This window comes from Salvia hispanica, chromosome 4, assembly GCF_023119035.1.
Source record: "Salvia hispanica cultivar TCC Black 2014 chromosome 4, UniMelb_Shisp_WGS_1.0, whole genome shotgun sequence".
Classification (NCBI taxonomy): Eukaryota; Viridiplantae; Streptophyta; class Magnoliopsida; order Lamiales; family Lamiaceae; genus Salvia; species Salvia hispanica.
In genome coordinates, this window is record NC_062968.1 from 19,349,722 (window position 1) to 19,372,807 (window position 23,086).

General features: G+C 34.6%; 3 protein-coding genes across 5 annotated transcripts; all 3 read right to left on the reverse strand.

Annotated features, from left to right (window-relative positions):
- Positions 1-7,064: 7,064 nt before the first annotated feature.
- On the reverse strand, positions 7,065-9,754 carry LOC125222658 (ferredoxin--nitrite reductase, chloroplastic-like). Its single transcript, XM_048125389.1, has 4 exons — positions 9,208-9,754; positions 8,605-8,959; positions 8,165-8,453; positions 7,065-7,992 (listed from the first exon to the last, which is right to left on the reverse strand). Exons 1-4 carry the CDS (start codon positions 9,737-9,739, stop codon positions 7,252-7,254), a joined length of 1,917 nt encoding a protein of 638 aa, XP_047981346.1. The 5' UTR covers positions 9,740-9,754; the 3' UTR covers positions 7,065-7,251.
- Positions 9,755-12,833: 3,079 nt separating this feature from the next.
- On the reverse strand, positions 12,834-16,815 carry LOC125217672 (glycoprotein 3-alpha-L-fucosyltransferase A). The gene is made up of 7 exons (XM_048119191.1): positions 16,184-16,815; positions 15,631-15,791; positions 15,085-15,326; positions 14,418-14,522; positions 13,769-13,925; positions 13,345-13,572; positions 12,834-13,215 (listed from the first exon to the last, which is right to left on the reverse strand). The coding sequence occupies exons 1-7, from the start codon at positions 16,595-16,597 to the stop codon at positions 12,960-12,962; spliced, it is 1,563 nt and encodes a 520-aa protein (XP_047975148.1). The 5' UTR covers positions 16,598-16,815; the 3' UTR covers positions 12,834-12,959.
- Positions 16,816-17,780: 965 nt separating this feature from the next.
- Positions 17,781-22,512, reverse strand: LOC125218958 (cold-regulated protein 28-like). 3 transcript variants are annotated; one of them, XR_007176053.1, is made up of 6 exons: positions 22,268-22,512; positions 20,506-20,676; positions 20,192-20,414; positions 19,050-19,134; positions 18,494-18,603; positions 17,781-18,403 (listed from the first exon to the last, which is right to left on the reverse strand). XR_007176053.1 is itself a non-coding variant. In XM_048120784.1 (5 exons), the coding sequence occupies exons 1-5, from the start codon at positions 22,409-22,411 to the stop codon at positions 18,386-18,388; spliced, it is 666 nt and encodes a 221-aa protein (XP_047976741.1). In that variant the 5' UTR covers positions 22,412-22,502; the 3' UTR covers positions 17,781-18,385. The 3 variants fall into 3 exon arrangements, 1 of the variants encoding a protein (XP_047976741.1); XR_007176054.1 differs by having other exon boundaries at positions 19,082-19,134; positions 22,268-22,511; XM_048120784.1 differs by lacking the exon at positions 19,050-19,134 and having other exon boundaries at positions 22,268-22,502.
- Positions 22,513-23,086: the final 574 nt, after the last annotated feature.

Genomic DNA, 23,086 nt, shown 5'->3' on the forward strand with positions numbered 1-23,086 from the left:
TAATAATCACAAATTCATACAAAGATCAGTCTTCAATGAAATAATGGAGTATAGTACTATATTAAGGGATATAAATTTTCTACTTGATCTTGCCCCCATAATTTTATCAGAAAGCGATAAAAAATGCCAGATTGGTTCCTCTATTGTTTTTTATTAAGATCAATCATTGTAAAATCTGATCCCGTATCTATGGAATCATCATTTATACAATAGAAGATGCGATAAATTAATAGCAATAAAGATTTATGCTTGACTCCATGACGAGTTGATAATGATATCACCTTTTTATCAATAGGTGTAAGGTGTAATATTCCAACCATATCTTCTTCGCCAATTCCAAAAAATAAGAAATAAATCATTTAAATTACCAACACCACGATTCATTAGACTGATAATTTGATCAATTATGAAAAACCAATCGTGATTTAGTAGTGCATTTTTGGTAGGGCATGTAAGAAAAATAGTGAAAAAGTTAGGGATGAGAGCCTGACAAGGCGCACCTGGGTGCATCCTGCCACATTACCTCCCGCCTCCACGGCTCCTCCTAGAAATATTAGTATACCAGAATATTAGATATACAACCCCTACCAATAATTTTTTCCATTCCATCTTATGATTTTTCTTAGTATTCCCTTTCTTCTAATCAACATGATTCACTTTCATTTCTTGTTTGTCTCTATCAAAATAATTTATTACTAAAAGAAGAAACACTTATTCACTATTTTAATTTATCATCTCTCTACTTAATACATGAAATCTTATGCCAGTTCAAGAAAAATGTCTATCTTCCTTTGAATGGAGAGACTCTCCTACTCGAACACTCACAACAAAATAAATAATCTTATAAACATGTAAGTGATGGTGGGATTATTTTGCTTAGATTTGATTGTGTTTGCATTAACAAATGCTACTATTAAAGAAATATTCCGTACAAACTATATATAAGTTCGTATTTGTACATGTGTGTCCCATTTTTAGTGTAATATTAATATTAAATGTTTTTGGAAGATTAATAGTCCATATATTGAGACAAGTAGGTGGGGAACGGTGGTAACTGAATTAGTACGGCACGGCGCTTTTTTATTTTCTTGGATATGATTCTGTTAAGATAGGAGGAGTGTGACATAAGATCCCAAAGCATCATCACCTAAGCTGTTACAAATTTCGTTACGATTCTTTGTTTTATAGATCACATTGTCTTTTTATTCTTCTCACTCGTTTTTTTTTTGCTCTTTAGCTCACATTTTCTTTTTTTATTTTCCTCTCAGTCAAATTCATTATTCCCTTATACATGAGGTGGAGATGTGTATCGTTTTCATGTAACTTAAAGCATAAGGATTTTGAAAATTCAGTCATGGATAACAATATTGACCAAGGTTGGACTCAAATAATTATTAATTCGAGAAATTTATAAGACACTTTTCTATGATTTCGTTTAGTAGGAAGTTCTACACAAAATACGCAAGGAAATCAATGATTCGATGACTTTATAAATGTACAGTGATTTGAAATTAATTAACAGGTTGCGTCGTAATGGCATGAACTCAAACTCAAGACCCTTAAAATTAAATATTAACCACACTACAACTAGACTCACATAAACAGACATTGTTAATTGCATTTTTTTATGATTAAATGAACATAAATTTCTAACACCACGTGAAGGGCGGAAAGTGTCTCTATGTGATAAGTGTAAATTTATGTGGTTCAAATTCAATGTGCATTCTGCATATGATTGAAGTATAAAGACATTATTCAAACAGAGGTGTATGAATTTAATTAATCACATTTACTTTTAGTTTTATAATAGTATAAGATTCAATTTGGTCCCAAAGAATATTATTTCTATCCACAAATAACGACATATCGATATGCATGCTCAATTTTCAAATGTTTACCAACTAATTAAAGCCACATAATATTAGTTTTAATGCAAAAAAAATTTCAAATTCATATAATGACAGCTCCAAAAGCAGCAAGCAACAATGTTGTAGCAAATATAAGAGCAGCACGATTCATTCAATAAGCACATTTTATATTTTTCTTATCTATTCAAAATTATTGCAACATTATACGTCGACACATGGGTTATTACCACTGATGAGAAATAAAGGGTAGTGGATTTTCAAGATTTGCCTCGTCATCTAATTTTTGTTATTTTATAACATATTTTGGTAGTTGAAGAGAAATAAAAAATTAAAGAAAAGGATAGTGTGTTCTATCTATTATGGAGTATTATGCATGTGTGTAATTCCTAGTTTAGTTCGACTTATTTATTTTGAAATTTATAGTATATATTTTCTAATTAATAAATAGATTTTTATATACATATTTCAATCACAAATAATGTTAATATTACTAATTAAATCTAATAATATCACTTTCTCTATCTCATAATAAATGTCATATTCCAACATTGAAAAATGACCACAAAATTCCCATTTATCTCTGGTCAAAATTTTACGCAGTATATAGAGAGTGCTACTTTATGGTTTTCAATGTGATAATGTTGGATAGAAAGAATAAAATTATCTGCTTCCATTTTTAATTTTTATACTATATTTTATAATGATATATTTAATTAAGAGAAGAATGAGTATATTAATTGTGAAATTCAAGAATGCTTATATCCTAACTTGATTGATTTTAATGATGAAGAAAATTAATCATGATAAGCGACGAAAAGTCGTTATGATGATTGATGCATTATCCATTTTCTTTTGTAGCAACAAATGGGCGTAGCACAAATGGTTGAAGCTACAAGCCTCACATTTTCCCTAAAATATTCGATGATGAAATGCTTTCACAGAAGTGGTGGATGTTTTTATTTCCTTCACTAGCGTAGTCATTGAGAGTGAGTGTTTGGATTATTTATTTATTTATTATTATTATTATTATTATTATTATTATTATTATTATTATTATTATTATTATTATTATTATTATTATTGTTGTTGTTATTGTTATAAAGTCGTGTAATTTCATTAAATGGGTGCGTTTTGTTGAAATTATTTGAATTATTCTTATAATGAGAAAGTTGGAGGTTTTCTTTCTTATTTCAGAAGCTTGATCATAAGCTGCAAACACCTTAGTTTGGAGAAAATGCATGTTTTATAAAATGAGATAGTCTCATGTACATGTTACCCCATAATGGTCGCATGTACATGAGACTATCTCGTTTTAAAAAACATGCATTTTGAGAAACTTTTAAAATGTGTTTGTAGATAACCCCTAAACATCACATAAGCATTGTTATGGCTTTTAGTATTTTGTTAAAGTTGGGCTGATGGCTTTTAGTATTTTTGTTAAATTTGGGTGCATAGTTCATTTATTCTAAAGTATGAGTAGTTATTTCGCATTTTTGTAAGAAGAAAGGCTCAGCCATTAAAAAAACTGTGAGCAAAGAAGTACAAAAGCTAGAACAAATAAAAAAAACTTTTCAAAAAAGCAAAGAAACATGCACATCAAACGCAACTTAGCTTACCATGTACATTAAGAATAGCAAGTCCAAGAGGAACACTCAACAAACTGAAAGGCCACCAACAAAGGAACAAACATCCACAACAAAGTTGAATAGCCACGACTCACCAGGTACAAAAGGATTGAGCCAGAAGATCATCTTCGTATTAACCAACAGGAGGAGAATTGTCACTCCAATTGTGTCCGAAACACCTTCTAATTATAAATAAGTCTCTGCATACCCAGGTGAGTAGGGAAAATTCGGAACCATCCTTTAATCCACAATCTAAGCCACCAAAGAATGAGTTTTTTCTATGCATCCTAGTTTGATTTCATCTTTTCGATAATTACTGTATTCTTGAGTCACCTAATTAACCAAGTGATCACGTAGAAGAGAGAGCTCCAAAATTTCTTATCCAATCTCTTGAACGGCATATCCATCCATGTAATAAAGCAAAGATTTTGGATCCTTGTTCTACTAAGAAAAGCTTCAACAATTGTTAGTAATTTATTAGATTAGTTTCATTGTTTTATGATAATTACTTACTAGTTAGTAGTTGTTGTTTATTAAGACTAATCTGTTTACAGTATAGTTGCATTTTGTAATTAAATTGTTAATAAGCACGCTTGTATTATTGTGACTATTGAAGTGTCCACACATAAAAAAGAAATAGTAGTACTAATAATTAATGAACATTATAGTTTTATACTTATACTTTTCCAAATAGTAGTATGTATAGATATAGCGATTTAATTAGTTATGGAATCAAACTTAAGTGGAAATGGATTTATCTCTAAAAGAACAGCAAATCTATGCATTAAGATTCCTAGAATGATGCCAATTTCTGCCTAATTTTGCCAAACAAGGGATATAATATCAGAGTCCCCATGTTGTTCCCTTTTTTGGCTGTTTTTCTGAAATAAGGCCAAAAGTTAGCTGTTCCTTTTGTTTTAATTCCTTTTCCGTATCTCTTCTCGTATTACTTTTTCCCAACTTTAGTGGTTGTGAATTACAAGATGACGTGGCTTCCTAACAATCAAACTTAGTGCTACTGTTACATACATAAGCATACATGTATAATATGCCAAGTGTAATATCGCCACATGGTTAATTATTGCACACCAATTCGTACAAAAAATACAAATCAGTGAAGTTTCTATCACTTCTGAAATGAGAATATGTGTAATGTTGTGTCCCAAAGCAAATTGAACTGATGATAAAGACTTTGTTGTGAATAGAAGTTGTTTCGGTTTCAAAAACATTTTATAGTAGTGAACTATTTTGATTTAGCTAGGTTGATAATAGTATTTTGTTAGTTGTTTTGTACATGTTGTTTCTAACTTTTTATTTAGTTTGGAATTGCTTTGAAACCACTCTTCTCTTTGTAGGTTAATTGTTGAATGGTTTCTTGGATTGTGTGGGAGTTCGGTTTATTTATGATTTTAGATAGAACGAATGTTGTATGTGTGTTTTTGTTATATACATATAAAACTCAACAAATAAAAGTTACAATCTAAAACATAAAGAACAATATATAAAATTATGGAGTAAAACATATCTAAGAAATGCAACTAGAAAAAGTAAAAGAACAATGTTGAAGGTTCAGTTTTAACACAATCTCATATCAATAACGAAAGCTACCTTTTATCGAAATTCGCATGTGAGATTAACAAGGAGATATATAAATCTTCCTCACAACCGCCACAAAACCCTAACCCAATTACTAAACGATGACTAGGTTATTACACAAAAGTTTAAACTACACGAAGTACAATCGACCGATCTCACACAAAAAATCTTAGATCTCACTCAATATTTGATTCTTCGAACCCTCGGGATACGAAGTCCAGATTCACATGTTGTACACGAGATGACACAAACAAGGATTTTAAATAAATTTAAGACTGAATTAATGTTTGGATTGGAAAGTAGGAATAATATCTCATCATATCCTTGAGAAGTGAAAAAAAAAATCAATAAATATGTGTATGTGAGAGTAGAGTACAAATTAAATGAATGTCCAATTGAGGATTGATTAGTGAAGCCAAATAGTAGACAATAACGTATGTGGCTGTGCGAAAACGTTGGATACCTGAGGATACACCACTCTCACTTTCATCCTTCCAATATCTCAACAAATATAGATTTATATTAGCCTCAACCACCTTATTTATATGTCCAACACAATAATATAAAATTGTAAATATAGATAAACTATATCACAAAATAAGCATTGTTATGGAATACTTATTATATACATGTAGGATTCCTATAGTTATGTGTTGTTTACTTGAGTACAGTTTTGGGTCCTTATCTTATTAATTTTATTTTCTAAAAATGTCTTATTTATTTAATTTTAATTCTTGTCATGTCTCAGTCTCTTATTGTTAGATATTGAAAATCGATGAATGAATAAAATTCTTGATTTCTTAGCTGTTTTTCTTAAATATGATAGTTGGCTAGACATGTTATTGTACACACAAATAGGAAAATGAAAGAAAATATGTGTATGGATTTATGTGGTTCAGTTGGGCTACATGTTGACAAACTTTAAAAAATCTTAAATGTTTTCAGATGGAAGAAAAAGAAGCAGCTTTCAGAATAAGTGGAAAAAACATCCATATAATAAGTTAGTAAGTAGTACTATTTCTAATCTTGGACTCCTGAGTTTGTTGAAATTTATTCATTGCAACTTGATACCTAAGGACAAATTCACTTTGTAGAGAACCATGAATTGCAACTTGATACCTAAGGACAAATTCACTTTGTACATGACCATGAATTGCAACTTGATAAGATGTGTTTTCCCCATGTAGGAAACACTGTCTTAAAATTGCATTGGAGATGTTCCAACAACCCAAAGATTGATTTGCTCTAATAAATTAATAAGATTCTCAGGGCCTAATAGATCTTGAATTACTATGAAAAATTAAGATGATTACTCATGGGCCTAACTCGTTAATTGGCTAATAATCTGGGCTGTGAAATTTAAAAAATGGGCCTAACTTTAATGGGTATGAATTATGGGCCGTAAAATTTGAATTGTGTTAAGATGATTACTAATGGGCCTAACTGTTGACATTGTATGACAAAATAAAATAATTGCTAATGGGCCTAACTTTCTAAAACGGGCTTGAATTCTGGGCCGTAATATTTGAATTCTGGGACTAGTCATGTGCACAAAACTAAACAGAATCATTTGGTCCGTATTAACATTTTTTTTTATTTTATGTTTAAATTGATTTCATCATCTTAAAAATTGTTATTGGATCAATTTACTGAAGTTACGGATAAATAAACAAACAGGTATTTGATTATTATGTAATTTGTATACTTAATAGAGTCTATATACAATACACGTGCAAAATAAAACACTAGCGTAAATTAAATGAAAGTGATGCTCACGAATGATACTTACCTAAGGTCCACTAAGCCCATGGAGCTAAGACAAAACTACAAAAGATATTGATATTGCAGTATCTACTGCAAGGATCTTGATTTAGGATGTATGGTGTGTCCTTTTTCCAACATTGATGCTACTCTAATAATATACTTCAAACAAACAAAACATAGTTATATAAACAGTGACAACCACAAGCCAAGATAGATAAGTACCATGGTCCATGTATTAGATTTCAGTCCCAACAACTTAATCAAATGGAAGTTTTTTTCAAATTCACAAAGAAAATCCAACAACCCTTAAGAGGAAATGGTTGTTTTTCCTAGTAATATTACTATTATTATTATTAATAATCAGTAAAAATCATACACAAATAGAGATGAATGATGATTCAATCCTCAGTTTCTTCCCTCTCTCTCAACACAGCACCAAATTTCTGCACCAACAAGTCCACAACCAACGGAACCAGCTGATCACAAGGCACAGCTTTCTTGTACACATCCCCCAAATGCGAGTCGCTCCCGATTCGCCCGCCAACGAACACGTCAGCCCCCTCGACCACCTTCCCGCTCCCGTCCCTCGTCATGCACCCCATGAACCCGATATCGGCCACCTGCACCTGCCCGCACGTGTTGGGGCACCCGGTCCAGTGCATCCTCACCGGCTTCGAGACAGAGACGAGCCTCCCCACCTCCTCCGTCACCTTCAACGAGCGCGCCTTCGTCTCTATGATAGCCTGCCCGCAGAACTGGTTGCCCGTGCACGCCACCAGTCCCTTCATGAGGATCGGTGGCTCGGGCGAGAACTTCTCGGTGAGGAGGGGCTCCTTGAGCAGGGCCTCCACTTTCGAGTCGGGGATGTTTGGTATTATGATGTTTTGCTCGACCGTGAGCCTCAGCTCGCCCGACCCGTATGTGTCGGCCAAGCGTGCGAGCTCGTCCATGTCGTCCGCCTGAACGCGCCCGACAGGGATGTGAATGCCTACGAAGCTGTACCCTTCTTGCTTCTGAGGATGCGCCCCGAAGTAGTCCCGTCTCTCCCATTGGCTATCAACGAGATCTTCGCTCGATGCCCTCTCCAAATTCGCCCCCGGCATCCTCTTCGCCACTTCCTCCCGGAACTTCTCAATCCCCTGCATCAGTCATCATACAAATTGTTAGTCAAACAGGGCAAGGTTATCCACACTTATATAGATGAGACACAATCATCATCAAGTCAATGTGGGACAAGATTTAAGAGATTTTAACAAACACCACCCTTCAACACTTGCATTATATAGGAGGGATAAAATGAGAATGACTCACAAGTTCATCAATCAACCACATCATTCTTGTTTTTTGCCTGTTGCCTCTGGTCCCGAGATCCCTAAAAGTCTCGAGGATCGCCCCACAAACGGGGAGGATGTCATCACCGGGGACCCACGCATCAAGAGGGATGGCCTCAGCGCATCTCTTGGGGCTAAAGAACCCTCCCACAAGAAGATTGAACCCGAAGCGCCCATCCTTTGTCGCTGGCATGTACGCAAGATCGTTAATGTGCGGATGCTCGTAGAGATCGTGTGACCCTATCACACACACATTCCACTTCCTCGGCCTGCAATCACCATTTCATCAACCACAAGCAACTAAACACACACACACATCCCTCCATTTTGGCCTCAAAACAAGCACCTAAACACAAACACACACATTCCTCTGTTTTCTACCTAAATTTTACACAAAAACAGCAAGAGAAAATGACTTACAAGTTGGTGAAAGAGGGATTTCCGCGCGAATTAGCAGTGATGTATTGAGACAGCAGGTTATTGTAAGGCCTAGTGTCAACAATCTCATGAGGATCAATCCCAGCAAGAGGGTTCCCGACCGGATTCCTCACGTTGTCCATCCCGCTCTGCAGGCTAGTCAGCCCGACTTCATCGAGCCCCTTCAAGATCTTGGGAACATCGGCCAGCACAACGCCCCGTATCTGCCAGTTCTGCCTCGTTGTAACATCAGCACAACCATCCTTCCCATACTTCCTAATCACACTAGCCAAATACCGCGTCTGATCACTCGTTGTCACCCCATTCGGCAGCTTAAGCCTCATCATGAACCTACCATCTGATGTTTCATCACCAATCACACAACATCAGATCCTAAAATGAACCGCATTTTTGCAATCATAGTTACAGTTCTAACTTACTAAGCTAACACAACAACCATTGGTGATCCTTCTCTAATAAAAATTGAATCTTTATGGTTGAATCAATGGAAAAGAGCTAACACAACAACCATTGTTGATCCTTCTCTAATAAAAATTGAATCTTTATGGTTGAATCAATGGAAAATTGAAAAATTGGGAGGCTTACAGTGGTGTTTCCTGCGGTGGAAAAGGCCGAGCCATTTGAGTCTGACATCAACGTCGTCTTTGGTGAGCTTGGATTTGTCGAGATCTTCAATGGGGATTTTGGAGAGCTCTTGGATTCCGTTTTCCATGAAGAGTTTCATGGGCTCTTTCTCGATCTTGGCTTTCTCGTGAGGGTTTATCCCTTGCCTGAACTTCTCCTTGAGCACAAAGAAGCCATCTTTCTCCTCCACCCTCGGCTCCAGTCTCTCCGCATCCACCGCCGCCGCCGCCGCAGACTGAAGCGGAGCCGCCGTCTGCGGCGGGGTGGCGTGGGCCCTCATATTCTTGAATTTGTTGTTGCTAATTGGCACTATTGATGGCGCCAAGAACTTGGCATGAAGTGATGACATTTTGGCTTTTCTACGGCGGCGGAGGTGGCTGAGGTTGGTGGTGGTGGTGGTGGAGGTGGAGGTGGAAATGAGGCCATTTGTAGGGTGGGGGGAATGGACTTTAAGAAGAGTGTGTTTGGTCTCTTGAATATTGCTAAAGGTCATTTCTCTATGCTTATATGTTATTTGGTGACGGTTTGTGTGTTTTTGACGATAATGCCCTTGGTTAGTTATTTTTTGGGGCGAGTGGGGGCAGGGGTGTTTTGGGAATACTGGTGTGATGAGTTGGAGAAGGAATAATTAAGGGGAGTTTAACGTAAGCCGTTAAATAGGAAATAGAGGTCTTTTCGAAGTATATTTGGGTTGTTTTGTTTTAACGCACATAGTTTATTGTCGGACCATGAACTAGGATATGATTGTCTTCATTTTGTATACAAATACTCTTTTTGTCATAGAGACGTTTCTTTTAGACACTAGATTTAAGAAATTGTGTTAAAAGTGAGTCAAGTGAAGAAAAAATAAAATAGGAAAGGATGTAAAGAGATGAAGAGAGAATAAAATAAGAGAGAAAAAGTTTGTACTTTTTATCAAAATAGGAAATGACTCAACTATTAAGACAACTAAAAAAGGAATACGACTCAGCTACAGATGGACGGAGGGAATATTTTGGTGTTATAATTAATTAATTTGTTGGTAAATAATGAGTTCGAATGGCATTTTATCCTCATCAAGGATGAAAATTTGTTGATTCTACAACATCTTTCGAACTTCCACATAGTTTCACCCGAGTTTCGCTATGATTATGGGTACATCAACTCACTTCGGCTTCTTAGATAGTGACAATTGTACCTATGAAAAATCGCTTTCATTGTGATATGGGTGCCCTTAACCAATCCACTATAATATCTAATAACTATACCTAAGCATTTAGCATGTTTATAAATTTGTCATAATAAGACCCTCTCTAATTTTGAAAAATCTATAGTTATTATTATTTTTAAATTGGGATATTGGTTCCTAAAATTATTAACTTTAGTTAAATTTTTTTATTTTCCATGAGCTTTAAAATTGATTTAAAATATTACAAATTTTACATTATCGTAAATTTTTATGTATACTTGTTATTGAAGGGTAAATAAGGTATACGTTTTTTCCTTGTCATGTGCAGCACAATCAATTATATGCACCGAGCAATAATTCAGAAGAAGATATTTTAAATTAGAAATGAGAATTTAAATAACAACACAATAGAATTAAATCATCATTTAAATTACATCACATGCTATCGCTATGTTGATACTTGATAGAAGGGAATTTGAATTAGGAGTCTTCCATGTTAAGTTTGAATAACTTAACCATGATACGTATTTGTTTTATATTATCCACTTATGTGTTCTTTTTCAATAAGCATCTTTGTGACCAATGGCTAATTTTTATACTAATATTATCAACTAAATGAGTATACTGATAATACTATTTACTCATATAAACATATCTTATGATATTAATAAATACTCCTACAAGAAAACCAAAGGTCTTGAAAAATTGATGTCTCTATGTTTGTTGGTGTTCTTATTTGTACTCCTATTACATAAATATGCTATATTTCACATGACCAACAAATTATTTGATAACTCGGTTGTTATCTTGGTAGTACATTGGAGTATTAATTTTCAAAGTAAAATATGGATTCATTCGGTTCCTACTATTGCTTATAACTAGAATTCATGCATGTACATCTTATTCGATTACTTTTTCCCTTAATTTTACTGATATCGTCTCCAAAGTAAGATATATTGTGTTTCGGGATTATTCATCTCACTCTCACCCTTATTAATAATTTAATCTAAAATAAAGTCTATATTTGTTTATCTCATATTATTTCTCAGTATTATCTTATCTAATATAGTTATTAAAATTTGTTCTACCTAAATTGGGAGTCCCTGTCACATACAATTATTTCTCAATATTATCTTATCTAACTTACTATAGTTATTAAAATTAGTTCAACCTAAATTGGGAGTCCCTGTCACATACAACCTTTCTAGTCAACTGGGACTCAAGTTGGCTAATGAATGATAGGAGTAACATTTATATGAAAAAAAAATGAAGTAAAAGACAAGAGTTGGGATGGCCTCATTAAAAAGTGAAAGGTCAATATTATGATCGAGCCGCCTCATTTTGCATATATAGTTTATGAATATTTATAGTGAAGATTAAATGCTAAGTGCATATTAGTCAAGTTGCAAACTACAAAACATGTGGCCCTTGTCTCTTTTATACCATACCTATAATTTAGATATTTTACCACTCATCATATGCTTTATTTACAATATCAAGAAAGTCAAGTGTTACAATTTTCTATAAGCGAAATCATAACTACTATTGATTAATGAATATAATCTAGATGCTCAAATAGTTGGGTGAGATGCAGAGTATTTTATCCTTGTTATTGTTTTTTTTGTTATGCAATAGACACTTTCTATATTTATAAATGAAGTTTGTCTCTTGGGATCTACGTGTCTAAAGCTAAGTTATTTTTTGGAGTTGGTTAATCACATCGATCTATAGATTAATTGAAAATAAAGGTGTCAGAATATAATGCATGTGCACTACAAATGAAATTTACATTTAATTCTCTGCCTTTCTCTTTATCTCAAAACAAATACTCCTATTATCTTCAAAGAAAACTATTAATTCATCAAACGTTATGCCTCATTTAATAGTCTAGCCCCACCTCTGAAAAGATTATGTGAAAAAGACTATTTCAATAAAAACATGTACTCCATAATCTAACATTTTTGCGAGCTTACAAAATTGAATCATACTATCATGGTGTATGTGGTAAAAATTATATTATCTTGTTGGACAAAATCAATTTTCCACTGTAAAAATACAAACTTTTAACTTTTTTGAGCTCAAATTCAGCATTTATATCATTTTCATCCGAATCAAATTCAGAAAAAAAAGAAAAAGAAAAAAAAAAACAAGTTTTGATTTTAGCATGTTCGAACCTTGACAAAACAAAGGAATAACTTTTAAAAATTGACCAAGAATCGGAATCAAGCAAGGAATATAGGGATCGAAACATCATTCCATCTTAGTTTCCTCAATTTTAACCATTTTCAATGCTTCCCATAGTGAAGTTATGTACACCAATTATCAAAACCTCATTTTAAGCCCCAAAATCATGTAATAATCCCCATCTTTCGCGCCTCCTCTAAACTCGACCTAAAACTAACGAACACGAAGCCCGGTGTTAAAGAAAAGTGGAGCAACAAATCCTAGAGTCAGCCATCATACAAAAGTTAATAGGGTGAGGAAGAGAAGAGTGTCGGGCGACAACCTACCCGAGACCCCATTCCTGGATTTTCCATGTCAAAACCTATACGAATATCACCTCAAACTTGGCACATTGGTGGCTCTCTATGTGCTCCCTCAAACCCGAATCTCCATTGAGTTTGAAGGTGTATAATCCTTGCCTCTGTGTTAGCCCGACTGGGTATATCTTGTAGACTTTTAGCTCATTCCCGCCTCTTATGCTCTCTGGCCTCTCACTTTTCCAGATAGGAACGTGTTTCAGCGACCTAAACTTTTGCACAATAGCAGAGGATAGGGCTTTGAGGGTCAATTTATCTGACCTGCATTCAAATATTAGGCATCAGTATCAACGAATCAAGTGGAATGGTATAATTACTAAATTCAGAAAATGCAGAAATAAAAAAAAATTAACATGAGCAAACTCTCATTGGCGCAAACAATACACATACCTTAGGAAAATGGATTCCATCTTAAACCTTCCTCTTTCCCTGACATATATGTGGTATGTAGTTTTTGAGCCACGAGTACACTTGCAGGGGCGGTTTTGAAATTCTGGTCGCTTTTCATCTTTCTCTTGGCTTTTGGTTGCCAAGTAAATGCATAGTCGACATGATGAGTGTACTGCAGCCATATCAACAAGGGCCTTAAAAGAATCGGATGGCCCCTCATATTTCCACCTAAACAAAAATAACCAACACCAGAAAAAGGCCCCTCAACATCTATTCAAGTAGTTCAATTAGAAAGCATATAATAGAGGATAAGCAATGAAGTGCATTCAAACTTGAGGCAAAATTACATCAGGATATTAGGAAAAGGAAAAAGAAGTACACGAAAAGGACTCAAAATTGAACATGTTAGGACTAAAATACAGACCTTAATGATTCATTAAATGCACTGTCATTGTCAGCAAGGTATTTCATCCTCTTGGCAACAGAATCAACATCTGTGAGCTCCTTGATATGCAGCAATGAACCAGGACCAGGAGAGAAATCTTGGATATTAGGGGCGCCAATAACCACAGGAATAGTGCCTGCCAGTGCCATGTATGATCAGTTCCCTTAATCAGAAAATAGTATCGTGAAGTCCAAAATTGCACCAGTTAACAGTTGAGAAGCCAATTCAATAGAGCATCTTAGGCACATTCGAGAGCATAAGAATTAAGATTTAAGACCACGCAATGACAGGACTGTCGTGAAAGAAAAGAAGACTATTCCACGAGTGCTTTTTGAAAATCATAACTTGCATCAAACGGGTTAACCTTATAGTAGTGTAAACCGCGCATGTATCAACTTCTCCATTGAGTATCTTTCATGGCACATTAAACTGCCTTAACTTATGGAATATTGGAATCACACATAAACATACTGTAAGTATCAAATTTACATAAATATGTGTGTTAATTATGTGGAGGGGAAGGAGATTATGAGTTGATAGTATACATAAACATTAATGACAGCATAGGCATATTTACAAACATAAATTCATCAACACAAAAGAGTAAGCAAGAAGAAATGTACTTTACCCGCAACAAGAGACTGGAAGAACTTTTCAGTAACATAATCCTCCTCATTCGAGTTCTCAAAAGCCAAGCTAAACTTGTAACGCTTCAATGTTTCCACTTTATCCACTGAAAATGTGAGAAAACATGGAGTTCATACAAATCCAACTAAGCCTAGCCCAAAGATAGGATGATATAGAGCATTAACCGACAATATTACCAACAACCTTCCACTTATATCCTTCATCAACATTTTATCTTCAGAATTTTGAATCGTTAAATTGTGCTCAAAAATCAAAATAAAAAAGATTGTTACATCTTTTAAAAATGATAGGTTCCAGTTTTGCTACCCATCAACTGAAGCCTGTTATCACAGGAAATGTTTCCCGAAAAGCTGACTTACAGAGCTACAACTAAAATTGAGTAGCACAAAAGGGAATAAGAAAAGCATCTATCACAACAAATTGAGTTCATATATTGATATACCAACCAAAATATTTACATTCATTTATACAGATATTTTTGCATTCATTTATAGCAGATATTGGAGTTATGATATTTTCCAAGGGAAACTTAGTTTCTATAAGAAAAATTGATTTCTTTTGTTGATGCGTATAGAAATAATAAAACTTGGTGCCTTGAAACAGAAAATTATAATTTCATATAGGTCTGAAATAAGGTGAGGTATCACCTTTTCCATCACGATTCCGATGGCAACCTCCATAAGAATCAATTTTGATGTTTGCTTGCTCAAGTCCAACCAATGCTTGCAGCCGAAAGTTCTTAGCAGCACAGTTAGAAATGAAAGCAGCAGCTATAGCACTTCCAGTTTTGGGTTGAACTGGAGCCATCATATCGTATTCAGCCCAAGAAAAATATCCAACAGGCACATCTGATGAAAGACTGGTTGTCATTACAATGTCATACCCCCGACTGTAACATAAAAAAACACACCACAACCATATTAGTCAAGGGAGTACAAAATATGGATGCTGATTTAGTTGCGGCCATCCAGAAACCATATATGAAGAAAACAAGAACCATATGTTAATAACTAGACAGAATTATCAATGAAGCAACAAAATTGACTGGTTTTTTGTGCATAAAAATGTTTACAGAATAGCTTGATTTATGCCAACCAAAAAGAAAATCTAATGTCTGAAAATCCAAGGAATTGGCTGTTGACAGGGAAAGAATGGAATAAGAGGCAAAAGCAACCACTTTTGTGCTTACCCACCGTCGTGCCATGTCAATATTATTCTCAGCATAATATGAGGCTGCTTCCATTGACCTAAGCACAGCTGCAGTTCCAGATGACTGAGGAAGTCCAAATCCAGCATCGGGTTTCTTATTCACTTCATACCCAAACTTACATCCAACACTGCAGGTCTTAAACTCCTACACATCGTACAATTCACGTCAAAAAACACAAATTGTTGCACCAGAATCTCTAAATCTACATAAAGCTACTGAAAAACACAGTTACAAACAACATAAGCAATCAAATATTTCCACTTAGAATTGCTCATAGCTGACTGCCATTGTTGTCATAACCTAAGAATCCAGATAATCCACTGCACTGTATTTATGATCTCTTACCAAAGCAGGTGAAATTGATAATCTGAGAACTTATCTGCAATTCAACTTTGATCCTTACAATAAATGATCAACAAGCATAAGCACAATAAACACACAAATAGCATTCTACATTATGCACAACACTTTCCCACTTAACAATCAATGAATACAACAGTTCCAACAACAAAAAAGATAAAGAATAACAATTTAACCTCATCAGCCCCAATTACCAAAATTGGGTCTTTAACGAAATCCCTAGAATAAGGCACAGAGTCCTTCTTCTCCAACCAAGCTTCGCAGCTGTCGACAAGCTCCGGGACTGGGTGGCGATCCGACCCGGCGTATTCGAGGGTCCGGGACGGGGAGGAGGATGAAGAAGACGTGGTTTGGGTGAAGTGGTAGAAGGAGTCGGCCCAGGAGTTGACTATGTCGACGTTCTTGACCATATCGAGACGGCCCAGAAACGCAATCTCCCCTATCACCACCAGACCCACCAAAATGGGGAGAAAATTCGACCATTTCCTCTTGTTTAAAGATGAAGATGATGATGAATACGACGTAGATGGGATGTCTGGATCGGGTAATTCTTCGGCCTTCGGATGCTGTCTGAAGCTAGCAGCAGCCATGAGCTTGAATCGTCGAGAAATGGGGTAAAAAATGGATCTTTGACGAGAATATGGTGTTGGAAGACAGAGTGGTGAATCAATATTTCGATTTCGAGGCGTCCATGGAACTGTGGAAGGTGTTGGTGGACTTGCCCTGACCGCTTTTCTCAATATTTATTTCTGGGATTTTATTTTGAGTTTTATAACGTCAGTGTTTGGAGCTGCATACACGAACAGAAGTTTTGAAAGCATTAATGGAAAAACTTTTGTTATAAATTACACTAACTCTAATTCTCATTCGTGTCTAAAATTATTCAAAAGAAGTAATGAAAATATAAAAGAAGAAAAGCTTTTGATATTAAATGAATTTAAACTCAAATTTTGATTCCAAATAAATTTTTATCTGTTAATTTTACCCCAAGCAAACTGAAGCTTTTATAGCAAAAATCGGAGATTATAGTAGTTTGTTGTTTTATTACTACTAGACACTAGTAGCCTTTTGTTAAAGATTTTTTGCTAAGTGAGCTCGTTAAATTTAGAAAGTAGCGATCTAAAAATTAAAAAAAATAAAAATTATACTAGTCGATATAAATTTATTTTTAATCAAAATTATGCTAGATGAACAAATTAATCTACCAATTATAACATCTAAAATCCTTTCACAAAAGATAATTTTTGAACTTTTGAAGTTTGGAATAATAAGTTAGTGAAGTATATATACCTATGATTTAAGTGATTATCAAATTATATTTAACATAAAAGTTATATTTATATTTTGAACTCTCCAGTATTAGTCTACTATGAGTCTATGACAATTATTTTGTGGAAGAATTGATTAACCACTCGGCAATTTCCACGATATAGTACTAAATGACCAAATAATTCAGAGGTAAGACAGCAAAAAGTCGACCCTTTTTCTATCTATAGACTTGACTTTAGATGCAAGAATTCTCAACTACAATAAAAAGGTTTGTTAAACCATCAACTACTGCAATTCAGCTTTAGAATATGAAAAAAAAAAAAAAAAAAAAAAAAAAAAAAAAGTGAGGACTAAAACCAACATATGATGCCTCTAGGAATAATCCAATCAATAGAGGACATTGATATGCATTACTATAGTATAAGTCAGATTCACACAAAAGCAAGATTAGTTGAACCTGTAGATTCTTTACGGCTCTAACAATTAAAATACAGACAATAATCATTCATACAACAAAAATGTATAACCAATATTACTAAAAAAATTTTGAAGAGTATCAAACAACAATATATAGATATTTGTGGAGTGAGCGAACTAAGCTCACAAAATCGAAAGCAGGAGACAGATGTTCACCTAGACATCTACAGACCATTTACATCCCCGGCCACGTAACCTACAATCCATAGGAGGAAGAAAGTAGATTTTCTTTACACAGGCAACTATATAAATCATTTTATATCTCTGCATCTTATCTACAGGTCAAGCAAATGAGTTTATGCAGGCATGATAAAGCTTCTGTTTCTAGGAATCTACTACGACAAAACGATGTGGTTCTTAGTTTCAGGATACTGAAATTCCATGGGATCACATCCTTCACTGATCCTTCCCATGGACTCAACTTATATGTTACCTCGATTTGGAAATGCTAGGGGAAACTTTAAATCCTGCACCTCATTAATCTTCACCACCCTCTTTTAATGGTAATAATGTCTACAGGGCCTCCCATGTGAAAATGCATTTCAAGTTGGATAATAAACACGGCTATCAAAATTTCAAGACAGTTTCACAGCGAGCAGTAATTTGATCTGTTCATCATCTGCTGGAGGGCATCACATTGAAGGAACAATCTGCAATACCGGGCACCAGGATTGAGAAGATAACCAATAGTTTCTATTCATAAATACACTTGCAAAACAGAATTCAACTCTACACATTACTTGATCCTGATGTGATCCATCCTCCAAAGCTATCTTCAACCTTTTTGCTTGGGACTCGGAATTTAGTGTATTTTGATTGTTTTCATTCAAAAAGTTTTGACCCGTCTCCTCTGTAGAAAAAGTCAAAAACCTAACAATGTCAATATAAATGATGATATAATAAAGAAAAAGGATGATCTATACATACTGATATGAACTCTTTCCATCTATTACTAGCATTTACTCACTCGCATCTCAACATGCAGGCACACAAACGGCAAACAATTAACTGAAGGGGAGGGGAGGTTGAGCACTAAATCTTATTTTAAGGTGGATCAAATATGAATTTTGTATTCAACTTCTGAATTTGTTTTTGATCAAGAATCAAAACCTAATTCTGTTTGGGAATAGGAAGCAAGTACATTGTGTGCGAATCTATTCTCTCACTGTTTTAACCATCTTAGCAACTCAAGAAAACAAGAAGTGAAAAAAAAACATGCAGTCATTATCATTCCTTATAGAGCAGAAACATTTACATGCAGATGCATGAAGCACAAGTTCAACTCCAAAGATTTACCAAAGTACAAAGCATAAGATGCAACTTTTAACCGTTTAAGTGCAGCAGGTCACTCTCCCTTCTCTTTTTTCCGAACACAGAACAACTACAAGTAAAAAAAAATTGGAATCTACACATGGTTTATATAAAGCATAAAAAGCAATTACAGAAAATGTGATCATACAATATTAACTATAACTTTTAACGTATACAATAGAACAATTAAGTTGTAAATAAAATAACTATCACCCGTTCAATTAAAAGTTCCAAAAAAAGCAACACTATTTTAAGAACTTGCTGGCTAGAGCCTAATAGCACGAACATTGTAAAACAGTCATGGCCCTTTCTCTACTCTAACCGTGAGGAACAAATAAAAAATTAAAATCTTTAGAATCTAGTGTGTGTGGTTAAGTCAAAGCATAGAAAGCAAATGCTAAAATTCCATTATCATGCTGTTACAGTTACAAGAAAATTCCATTACCACTGACCCTAAATGTGTTAACATTTACAAGAAAATTCGGAGATTGTATACGAAATAACGAGCACTCATTCCATTAAACATTTCAAAGATAGAGGTACAGCATTTTCGGAACCTGCAATTTCTGAACCCTGATAGCATAAAAATGGTAAAAGGCCAATACAACATTCACTAATGTGTTCTGGTAAAAGCTATATCAAGTAAGGTTTATATTACTTTCCGCACCAAACAAAAGGGTCAGAGGATTCTGTTATAGTAGAGTTAATACTAGAGAAATTTGGCCACCTTTTTCAGAATTTTGCAAAATCTATTTTCAAGAAAGTTCATCTGTTCCACCATACACATCACGAACAAAGTCAAAAAAAGGAAAGCAGGGAGAAGAAACACCTAAGGATACTCTTTTGAGTAATTTAGTTTTGTTTGCTCAAGTAGACCCAAAAACAGATAAAACATAAACCTAACTCACAAGTAGAGCATAAAATCTGCCTTTTTTTCCATGTATATGATTTCTATCATCAGTTACACTTGTGATATGCAATAACAGATATCCATATGCACACAAAAGGAAAATAATACTAACAAATAACAGAACACGTGCATAACAATCAGAGCAAACTCGTTAAGAATTTTAAAGTTCAACTCAACTAAGAAAGGCAAAGTTATGGCAATGATAGTTCCGGATAACCTCTATTTGAGTCAATTATGTCCTGTGAACATGCTTGTGTTCCATGAGATATCATCCTTTCCCCTTGATTCCTTGTCCTAATGAGCTTCATGGATGTGCGCACTTTACTTAGTGATGGATGGTAATGCACATCTCCATGCTTCGAATGGTGAGTACTGTTGTGAGTAGGCCCACCCGCTGCATGCTTACTCTTTTGCCAACATCCATTACGTGAAACATTATACTGGCATAAGACAAAAGTAACAAATATATTTAGCTTTGTACAGTTAACCCAGCCCACGGATTATAAGTGAACAGCATTAAGTTTCTTGAACCTGATCAGAAGCATTGGTCAAATGCTTCCGAGATATATTTATGTCTCTCAAGTTGTGCCCTGAGCATCGTGCAAGCACAGATTTTGATTGGTACAGTTGTTCAACAAATGACATTTCCAAATGATACAGATAGGAATTGTGTTTCTCATTTGTCCATGCTGTGCTTTCGTCCTGCAGTCAGGGAAATCAAGAGGCCAATGTAAGCACATGTACGGACTCAAACGAACACCAGCTGTGACCATATTACATAGGAGTACTAATTAAAAAAATTTAAAACAGCTGTCCTATCACATGCTAATAATACCGAAACTTTTAAAATAAAATATTTCGTCAAAAATAGATAAGAGATCATAAATGGTAGTAAAACTTTATACAATACCACCAGAGGATAAAATATAAATGTACACAAGGGAGCCCTTTTGTTATTTATAGATTTGGAAAATCTTTTGCCCCTTACACAGAATGGATACTAAAATGTGTTCTCATTAATTCTTCGACAGAATTATAAATAATTTCCATAAGAATCTACGTCTAGAAGTCCTAAGCAAGCAACTTTTTTTTATTCTAAAGTGTAGATAATGACTAATTCAGCACCTAATTTCCCTTAGTAAGAATAGCATACAGAATATATTCAAACAATAAGACCTTGTGGCCATTGACATATTAGGATGAAAGATTTATTGACGGCTAACTAAAACATAACATTGTAGTTCGATTGATGAATCACTAAGTCACAAAAGAAATAGTAACACTATGCCAACACCGACACACAAAACATGTACATTCATGAAAAATTCTGATACCATCACTCTCCTACACAACAAACTGAGAATACAATTAAAGATTCAAGGGTTGGTTTTAAAATTCAAAGAGGAATAAGCTAATAATATTCCTAGAAATTCAGTGGGGCAGAGCTGAGTTAAACCAAAATCCATATGTATCATATTATCAATTTCATTCTTTTGTTGCAAATTAAAAATTTATAATAGTTCAGTTTCAGAAGATAAAGGAAAGTTATATAAGGGAAGGCAGAGATAACTCAAAGAGTAAACCATACTTTACCAGTTGATTGTTGTTTCAACCCATTACTATTTGATAGCACTTATAAATTAGGCCATTTTGTATATCTCATTTTGTCCAACTGGCCATTCTCCAACAACCTATCTATGCAGTTCTTTTAAGCATATCCAATTAGTCTCAAAAAAATCCACATTACTTAAATGGTATTGCAATGCATCCAAAATTACACATGTATTCCACGTAGAAGACCCTGACGTAGCCTTGCCCTTGCTAACACCTTCACTTAACTAAAAGTCTTAAATTACATAGTTAAACAAAAATGTTCCTTCAGTCAGTAATGGATTTCAGATCTTCCTTGTTTTATTAATTTGATATGACAGAGCTTGTCCTCGAAGGAATGAATTCAAATGCCTTTCGTTAATGCATATCATCTTTAAGCTTCCAATCTGTTGTAATATCAATTTATCATAATCACCAAGAGTGGATATTGTTTCCTTTCCCTTTAAAAATTAAAATCCACCAATGAGCTTGCCTCGCAAACAAAAATCTAAAAAAATCACAGACGATTAGCTAGTAACAGCCTAACTTATGCAACATTTACCTAACAAACTACTGAGCTCAGGATCTCCGCAATTAAACCTCAGACACAGTGCATCAAACAGCCTTAGCATCGAGAGACAGATAGCAATCGCACTATCAAACGGAGAGTTGCGGAAATCGAGAGAAGAGAAAGAGGAGTTACCGGCGTCACATTCCTCGAACGGCGAACGGGATCCTCGCAATTCTCAACGGTCAAGGACGATGCATCCGAGGTCGAGCGGCGGTGGCAAAGTCTATCGAGCGGAGGAGGCCGATGCTGAGACTCCGAGTCAAAATCTCCTTCCATTAGCAGATTGTGGTGATCAAACAGAAGAAAAATATCTGGAAAATAAGAGGAAAATGGAAACCCTTGGCCAAATTTGGAAGAGAGAGGCGGTGTGAGAGAAAGTGAAGCTCCACATGGAAACGCTTTTTTCACACGTGTCAATGGTAGCAGTCGAGTGCCACGTCAGACCGAGGATGATAAATATCTGCAACAACCAGCGCCAGCCAGATATTTTCTTGCATTTTGTCTTCACTTGCCACTGTCCTTTTCTTTTCTTTTTTTTTAATTCCAGGTGTGTCAAAAATTATGAAATTTAGAATAGGAATTAAATAAAAATAATTCGTACATTATTTACAGTCAGATTTAAAAATTGGGATGTTCATTTAGACAAATTTCGATATGTTATTGATATCACTGTTACTATGCTGTAGAACTTTAAACAAATACGCTGCTGAATGCTGAGAATCTTTCAACAAATCATATTGCTTTTGATATCATACAGTATCATTTTTTTAAATAGTCATCCAATCTCGTTTATATATAAATATTTAACGGTATACCTTTTCATAATTGTGTTATTTTATGTTAAAATCCACATAATTAGTGATAGGTGAAATTGCTTTCGTTCTCATATTAATTTTTGAAATAGTTATCAAAATCTCGTTTAAATATGGAATTGCCTTTTTCATTTGTGTT

Bases quoted from the DNA above. Each gene is read 5' to 3' on its own strand.
- LOC125218958 (XM_048120784.1), bottom strand. From the start codon at position 22,411: ATGGAAGGAGATTTTGACTCGGAGTCTCAGCATCGGCCTCCTCCGCTC. The intron at 20,415-20,505 runs GTTCAAGAAACT...GTCTTATGCCAG, and splicing joins TGACCAATGCTTCTGATCAG to TATAATGTTTCACGTAATGG. The intron at 18,604-20,191 runs GTTATCCGGAAC...CTTTTTCTACAG, and splicing joins CATAATTGACTCAAATAGAG to AGGAGACGGGTCAAAACTTT.
- LOC125217672 (XM_048119191.1), bottom strand. From the start codon at position 16,597: ATGGCTGCTGCTAGCTTCAGACAGCATCCGAAGGCCGAAGAATTACCC. The intron at 15,792-16,183 runs GTTAAATTGTTA...TACGATGTGTAG, and splicing joins TGGTAATTGGGGCTGATGAG to GAGTTTAAGACCTGCAGTGT. The intron at 13,926-14,417 runs GTAAAGTACATT...TGGCACTGGCAG, and splicing joins CTTCCAGTCTCTTGTTGCGG to GCACTATTCCTGTGGTTATT.
- LOC125222658 (XM_048125389.1), bottom strand. From the start codon at position 9,739: ATGACCTTTAGCAATATTCAAGAGACCAAACACACTCTTCTTAAAGTC. The intron at 8,960-9,207 runs GTAAGCCTCCCA...ATGAAACATCAG, and splicing joins CCACCGCAGGAAACACCACT to ATGGTAGGTTCATGATGAGG. The intron at 8,454-8,604 runs GTAAGTCATTTT...TGGTGATTGCAG, and splicing joins AATCCCTCTTTCACCAACTT to GCCGAGGAAGTGGAATGTGT.